General features: G+C 38.2%; 1 protein-coding gene across 1 annotated transcript; it reads left to right on the top strand.

Annotated features, from left to right (window-relative positions):
• Positions 1–7,116: 7,116 nt before the first annotated feature.
• On the top strand, positions 7,117–8,586 carry LOC111395176. The gene is made up of 2 exons (XM_023021178.1): positions 7,117–8,412; positions 8,455–8,586. The coding sequence occupies exons 1-2, from the start codon at positions 7,117–7,119 to the stop codon at positions 8,584–8,586; spliced, it is 1,428 nt and encodes a 475-aa protein (XP_022876946.1).
• Positions 8,587–8,811: the final 225 nt, after the last annotated feature.

Below are 8,811 nucleotides of genomic sequence, written 5' to 3'. Positions count from 1 at the left end.
TGGTTTGGTTCTTGCATCACATGTTAAAATCCAAAGAAAAGTATTATCAATACAGCACTTTTGACAGTTCTCTCAAATGTATGGATGGAGCCTGCGATAATTTTCATCACGAGTCCCACATTTTGTGAGAGGGCTATCATGCAAAGTGTACAATTAGCATTTCCCAAATTGAAATTATAAAAATTGAATGAACAACTTGATTTCAGTCAATTATAGGGAACTCAAGTATGAACATTTTGGCCCAATCTCAAATAAACCTAATAATTCTATCACAAAGCCCGACATTTCCACTACCTTCTACTAACATCCTTAAATAATGCAATATCGACTAGAGATTTTTGCACTAGGTAAGTGAATTAATCATCCAAATTGCGAATTAACTACTGCATCAACAACACGGCCAATCAACTGTATCATTCTAAAAACATTATTGATTCGAGTTTAGAACGTTAAATTGAACAAAACATGAAAATATGGAAATCAAATGAAGTCAAATAACCTCATCTGATACAAAATTATATAAATTGCAAGAGATAAAAATATATTATTTAGCATTTCAAAATTCAAACCCTTAAAGATCTGCTGAATGTTTTCCAAATCTTGGGGTCCTTAAAATCTGGCCTGTCATCATTTTTGGCACTCTTTTTCCCACGGATTGGTTTCAGCAACTTCTTTAGGACCTTTTGAAAACCACGCCGCCACTTTCGCACTGGCTTCGCCACCACCTGCGGTGCTTCTAGCCGCAGCGGAACACTCGGCTCCGACATACTCCGCCCGAGTATGGCCTGGTTCAATTGCACCTCAAAGGAAAGCCTCTCGTACCGGTCCAATAACGTGCTCTGTTCATCGCCAAACCTTTTCAAGATTACTGCCATATCTTCCATTGTCCCCATTTCTGCAACCAAATTCTTCACCACTAACTGCATCGATATATATATGTATATATGTGTGTTAGTGTGTGTGAAATCTGTAGAAAAAAAGCTTGGTTTCGAGGTTCCCTTTTATGGCTAAAAGTTCAGGTTTTCAAAGCTAAGCCGAGCGATACAAGCAACTGAGAATATATAAAGCTGCAAATAATAAAAATGCAATAAATTTATAACAGAGAAAAATGTAATTTCTTGGGAAGGATAAAAGGGAAAACCTTGGATTGGTTGTTGAATTATTAATGTCATTCCAAATTTGATTTGAAAATTGGATTCTTCGAAATAAATTATTTTCGAACTCTGTGCACTATGCAAAACAATTATCATTCAGATATTCTGCTACTCATTACCCAATTTTTGTGTCTTTATAATTTAAATAATATGGGAGCCAAAGCCATGCCATGAAGAAGCAGCCGGATTACGCAGCCGAATCATTTTCCGTCACTTTATGCTTTCTTGTTCGAGTAAAACTATGTTTTGTTCTTTCAATTAGAGTCTCTCTAGAGAGGTTTGTTGAACACAAAAGTTCACAACTTTAATTCCCTATGCGGCCTTAGTTTCTATAATTAAGAATTTTGCATTCCAATACGAAAGCTCTAAAGGCAGACACGTTCACATTGAAGTGTATCTTCTGTATCCTAGTGCGATGAAAATGTACAAAATTTATTAATTAATTAATTTTTTTTTATTAGTCTACAATACTAGATTACAAATTGTATACTTCATCAAATAATTTATAACAACACATGAATGCCCCCCTGGGGCAAAATTCAATGGTGCAAAGGAGAGGAGTGAAGTTATCTCACGCTTTACTGGCAGTCGCAGTGTGAGAGTTCAATTCTTGAGACATGAAATTGGACTCCTTGTAGGCGCAGTCAGGGACGGATTCAGGATTAAATCCAAGACCGGGCCAAAAAATTTCAAACCGGGCTACTACGCAAAAAATATATATATATTTACATAGAAAAAACTGATTTTTTACAAAAAAAAAAAATAATAAAATAAAAAGTATCTTAAAAAAAAGTTCTTGGGCCTGGGGGGAGGGCTATAGTCCAGCCCTAGCCTCCGCGTAAATCCATCTTTGGGAGCAGTATACAAGCAGCTCTTGTTTCTTGACATGTTGAAACATATCTCGCGATTTACTTCTTTCACAAAACTCTAGGAACGAAGTGGTGGGCATCCTCAAAATTAGGATTCAACCTTTTTTTTTAACAACACATAGAATGCTAAAACATCTAAATCGAGGTCCGAATTATAGGTAATGATTATTCGAAGTGCCATACTAATCGACCAAATCAGGATCTAGAGAAGATACTGGATTGGCCCAAGTTTCCATGCCATGTCACAGTTGAATGAAGTGATAGGGACAATGTCAACTCCCCTAGCCTATATATTAATTAAATAGGTACAGAGTCAGGAGAGTAGAGTTGTAGGAGCAAATTTCACAAAATTATAATTGTGGAGGCAAATTTGAAAAGTATAAAGAATCTTTTTGAAATTCTATGTAAAATGTTGAAAAATACATTTAAAATCTTGGATTTCAAATTTAGTGTGGGAGCAGTAGATCCACCCGTGAATCATGATATTAAGGGGTCATTTTCATTAGGGGTGTAAGCTGTTCGATTTTACCGATTTGACAAATTTCAAACCAAACCATTTAAAACGGTTTGAGAAAAATTCAAATCTAAACCAAACCATTTTGAACGGTTTGAAAAAAACTCAAGCCTAAACCTAATGGTTTGGTCCGGTTTTAAACCGTCGATTTCGCCATATATTTTTTTATCCGTCTACTTTTATGTCATTAATTCATTGAATTTAATATATATTTATATTTCACTAGTAATAAATTTAAAACAAACTAAACCCCTATTTGAATCAAATTATTGGGACAAAAAAATGAAAATTTGGATCGTTATTCCACAAGTCCAGCTGCCTTTGTTGACCTTTTATTTCATGTGTGGGACCCAACCTCCTCTCCAATAGTCAATTTTCTCATTATGATGATATGGAAAATATGGCTCAAACAGAGGCTAAATATATCTACTATAAATTTAAATATTAACTAAATTAAAGTGAAATAACAATAAACTAAAACATAGTTTTTTTTTTTTTCATTTTTGTTCACCTTTTTGAAGTTAATGACGATACAATAACTTTACAATACAAGTCTACTAAACTAGATATAAGGTCCAAAAAACATAATGATGTCCAACAAGATCTCGTGATCATCATATTTGAAAAAAAAGATATTGATTAAATAAAGAGAATAACCAACTACAATAATAAAACAATTGTTTATAATATCTAAACATAACAATTACATAAGTTTGCGTTTGTATAATGTTACGAAACACATTTAATTTCATATTCTTTCCTTAGTTTGCTCCAAAAAATTATTGATCTGAAACTTTATTTGTAGCAAATATTATCACCGAAGGTCTAGGATCTCTTTGCCTCCGATTTGGTATAATGGACTTCAATTCGACTTTGAAGAGGCGTGAAAAATCTGAAAAGAAGTGTGTGGTGCCGGTAGCTCAAAACTGTGTTGGGTGTTGACTGGAGTTCATCTAAATTTTGAAGAGGAAAAAGGCTTTTGATAGATTATGTTAGTCTTAAAATTATTAAATATATATTAGGATTATTGGATGATGATAATAATAATAATAATAATAATAATAATAATAATAATAATAATAATAATAATAATAATATATCTGTATTAGAAAATTAGGAATTGACAAAAATACCCACAAATGACAAAACTATTGAATTTTACATATTTGGATGAATTTTCAAAAAATTTCATTTTTTTATATTTTTATTTTTTATATATTTTTTCGCCGGTCCGGTTTGGTTTTAAACCGCAATTAAAATTCTCAAACCTAAACCAAACCATTTTGACCAGTTTGGTTTGGGTCAAAACCATTTCGTTGACCGGGTCCACGTGGCACCAAACCGACGATTTCTAAAATGCGGTTTCGATTCGATTTTTCGGTTGCAGTTTTTGATTACAGCCCTAATTTCCACCTGGAAAGGTACGTGACATTTCATTCTCCCTGGAAAGTACATTCGAGTTCACTCATACTCTTGACCTCATTAAATATGCATCAAGGAATCTTCGACTAGTACACCTCCAATTTTTTCAATAGCCAACTAGGTTCACCATTTTCTCTATCTTTACAAGAAATACAAGCTTTATATTTCATAAAGTTGATCAATTTTTGTCATCAATAAATACCTACAATAAGGTACCGTTTGGTAGTCATTTTCTTCAAAATACATTTTTCTCTTTTTTTTTAACCACACATTCTTTATTAGAATAATATTACACGTAAATCAAAAACTTTTCCTCATTTTTCAAACATTTCACATCAATTTACTATTTTAAAATACATTTTTACATAAAAATGTCTATCAAACACCCCCTAATTTTATATAATATTATCAAGATTCAAGTTTTTGCGACTACAAACAATGACCTTAAACGTCAAACGTATGAGCCTCATTCATCTCTTTATTCATTGATAAATGTGAGCCGTAGAGATTAAAAAAATCAGATTATTCCAATTCTCAACTGTTATAGAAAAAGGAATTTGGGTTTTCTTCTAGTACAAAGAGCTTTGAAATTGAATGCTCATTAATACAAATATTTTAAGAAAATAACAAATTTGTGGTATCTTTTAAAAAATCTAGTGGTCATATTCTATAACCCCTGGTACAATTTCGTGATCTATAATTTTATTAATCAGCTCATGGTCACAATCACGCACAATTTATGGTTATGGTTGTAGTCACAGTCACAGTCGCAGTCACAGTCACAGTCACATATTAGTTACAAATCACACAAAGTTACAGTCATAAAGACATAAATTGTGGGTCAAAATTACAAATTTAATCGTAAATAGCTCATTTTTATAAATCACAAATTATTTATCAATCACTAATTACTAAATTTACTAGTTACAATCACTCGTCGTCCCACCATATTTCATCCTACCCCCAATCCAGCAATCACCACCTCAATCGACAAACCCCCAGCAATACCTCCACCTCCATCTCATTACCACCTAGACCTCATCCACAACCAACTAGCACCTCAAGTCTGCCACACAACCACCAGCGCCATATCCACCTCCATCATACCACTACCATCTCTAACACTTGCACCTCATCAACAACCACCGACACCCCCTAAGTGCCGCCACTACTACCACTTATCCACCAATACCTCCCCACACACCCTTCCGTCTCTTAACAAAACCCATAAAGATTTTGATGATACCAATATTGTATACCCCGATGACTATTTCCTCGAGGACTCCATACATGCTCTGCCCACTTTTCTACCACAAGTCCTTGAGATCTTTCTAGTCCTTGAGGTATTTTGGTCCTCGAGGAAACCTCATACGAATATAAAAATCACCCCATGGTCCTCGAGAATATGTCCTTGGGACATATTCCATTAGTAGATCTTCTAGACCTATGTGCCTATCAAACGGACACCTAAACACCCAAAAACTCTATATCAACTCTTACACCACTAGTCAAACAATTCCATTACGAGTAGGACATTCCTCACAAACAGGACTCCATTGGATAAATACATCCAACTAGCACAATCCTATTAGGAGTACACTACCTACCTCTATAAATATAGAACCTTGGGCCATTATTCAGGTACATTCTCATTATTTCTTCAGTATATAGCTTCAGGCATATAATTCCCTTTTTGACTTAAGCATCAGAGGGGCGACGAGAACATACATCGTTGCCTTTGTTTCAGGTACCGGAGGACTACGATTTGCTCAATCAAAATCATCAAGCTCGGAAAATCAACAGGTACGATTTTTGGTAGCATCATTGGCGCCGTTTGTGAGAAGCGCTACCAAAAGCCATGGTCAACACACGATCAGGTCTTCCCTTCGCAAGCTCATCCGCTCCCGTCCCTCATCCTGCCGAAGATCAACCGGCTCCTCATGAAGAATCCTTAGGAGTGCCCGCACCTATGCCAGCGGTCATCACAACTGAAGCCTTTGAAGAGCTCCGTCATCAGGTGGCCATGCTCACCAACTATTAAGTCAAAGAAATTCACATCCATCGTCAGCACAGGCAGAGCATGGCGGTTTTATGGCTGATGCTCGAGGACGACCACCAAACCCCGCAACTGGCGGAGTAGGAACCTCAAGTATTCACAATATGGCATTGGGCTCGAGATCGGTCGCCATGGATTCGGGTGAAATTGCCTGGATCATTCAAGAAGGAATTACAGTTGGCCTCCAAATGAATGCTCGGGGGCCATCAGGTTTCACCCCTAACACTCCATTCACGCCAAAGATATTGTCATATCCCTTGCCTGACAGATTCAAATATCCTCGCATTAAAGAGTATGATGGGACAACCGACCCCATCAACCATCTCAATGTATATACTGATATCATGAACTTGCAAGTTGCGCCGATCAGGTTATGTGCAAAGCCTTTCCACAAACACTGACTAATGCTGCTAGGGATTGGTTCTCAACATTGGAGCCCAACTCCATAGCCTCATTCTCAGATTTGGCTGATAAGTTCTTAGCCTTCTTTCAGAGTAGTAAGCGAATCAGGAAGATCACGGCCTCCCTCATGCAACTGCGCCAGGGACTGAATGAAACCCTACGAGGTTTTATAACAAGATTTAACAAGGAAAGACTTCAAATACCTGACCTTCATATTATAGCGGCAGTTTCAGCCCTCACCTATGCCATAAGGTGTGAGGCTTTCAAAATATCTTTATCAGAGACCCCACCACAGACAGTGACCGAGCTCCTTAATCGAGCTGAAAAATATATCAATATAGAGGAAACGTTGAATCTAAGGAGAGCTGGTCCCACTCATGAAATGGTCAAAAACAAAAGGCAACATGATCCCATTCATCGACATGAGATTCCTCGGGATAAGCGCAGGAATGAGGCGCCATCAGCACCTCTCACTCGGTTGAACACCTCTAAGACAAACATCTTGATGGAGATTAAGGATATGAAAGAATTAAAGTGGCCTTCAAGGATAAAGTCGCCCCCTGACGCAAGAGATAAAAGCAAGTATTGTTAATTTCACCGGGATCATGGGCATACCACGGAGGGTTTTCAAGCTCTGCAGCGGGAAATCGAAGCTCTCATTAAAAGAGGATTCTTAAGGAATTACATTGGTCACTATAAATGCCGAGAAATGATCGTGACAATCGAAAAGAGCCTGGAACTGGAAGCAGTGCTCAACCCACTGCAGGGACAATTAATATTATCATCGAAGGCATAACATCTGGAGGAGATACAAATAGCGGGCGAAAGCAGTATGCTCGCAAACATGCTCATACCCCAAGGGAATCCCGTGATGAAATCAAAGACATCACTTTTGGGGCAAGAGATTTGGAAGGAATAACATATCCTCATGACAATGCCTTGGTCATCTCTGCGGTTGTTGCTAATTTCGAAGTAAAGAGGATACTAGTTGATAATGGGAGTGTAGCAAATATACTCTCGCAGGAGGCTTTCGCCAAAATGGGGATCTCTCCCAAACAGCTCAAAGCAGTAAAAACTCCTCTACAAGGATTTGGTAATGGAGTCATTATCCTTGAGGGAATCGTCGAGCTCCCGCTTACATTAGGATCTGGTAATACACAAGTAACGGAGATCACACCATTCCAAGTGGTTAATACCCCAATGGCCTACAACATCATCCTGGGAAGACCTCTACTGAACAAGATCCAGGCTATTGTATCAACTCTCCACCTTGCCATGAAGTTCCCCACAGGTCATGGCATCGGAGTAGTTCGAGAAGACCAAACAGCTGCCAGACAGTGCTATGTTACTAGCATTCGAGGAATGAATATAGACGTCATGCAACTTTCAAACCTCGAGATCGAGCTCGAGCCAAGGGGCAGATTGGCCCCCGTTGAGGAATTGGAAGTGGTCGAGCTCAAGCACGGAAAAGTAGTAACTATTGGTCGGGATCTCAAGGCCAACCTCCGGGAGGAAGTCATCAATTGTCTATCCCACAACATTGATGTTTTTGCATGGAAGGTGGAGGATATACCAGGGATAGACCTAGAACTAGCTGTCCATAAACTCAACATCAGCCCAAGAGCCAAACCTATTAAGCAAAGGAAGAGACAGTTTGCGCCGGAAAGACGTGTGGTCATTCAGGAAGAGGTCGATAAATTGGTGAGAGCGGGTTTCATAAGGAAAGTCCAATACCCCGATTGGCTCGCTAATGTTGTTCTTGTGAAAAAGGCCAGTGGTAAATGGAGGGTCTGCATCGACTTTACCAATCTCAATAAGGTGTGCCCAAAAGACAGCTACCCACTACCTAGGATTGACAATCTTGTGGATACCACATCTGGACATACGTTGTACAGCTTCTTAGATGCATTCTCAGTGTATCATCAGATCCTCATGGCTGAAGAAGACCAAGAGAAGACTTCATTCATGGCTGATTCAGCCATATATTGCTATAGGGTGATGCCATTTGGATTGAAAAATGTTGGGGCGACATATCAGAGGCTCATCAACAAAGTCTTCACCGATCTAATAGGAAAGAATATCGAGGCGTATGTGGACGACATGGTTGTAAAGAGTAAGAAGGTAGAGCAACACATATCCAACCTAGAGGAGGTGTTCATCACCTTATGAAAATATAAGATGAAGCTCAACCCAGAGAAATGTGTATTCGACGTAGCTTTAGGAAAGTTTCTGGGTTTTATGATCACTCATCGGGGGTTTGAGGCCAACCCCGATAAGATTCAGGCTTTGGCAGTAATGTAATCACCAAGGACCAAGAAAGAAGTTCAAAAGTTGACGGGTAAGGTAGCCGCCTTAAACAGGTTCATGTCCCGAGCAGCAGACAAGTGCTTCTCC

This window comes from Olea europaea, chromosome 6 (genome assembly GCF_002742605.1).
Source record: "Olea europaea var. sylvestris chromosome 6, O_europaea_v1, whole genome shotgun sequence".
Lineage (NCBI taxonomy): Eukaryota > Viridiplantae > Streptophyta > Magnoliopsida > Lamiales > Oleaceae > Olea > Olea europaea.
Note: the sequence above shows the minus strand (reverse complement) of the source record. Positions and strands in the feature narration are given on the sequence as shown.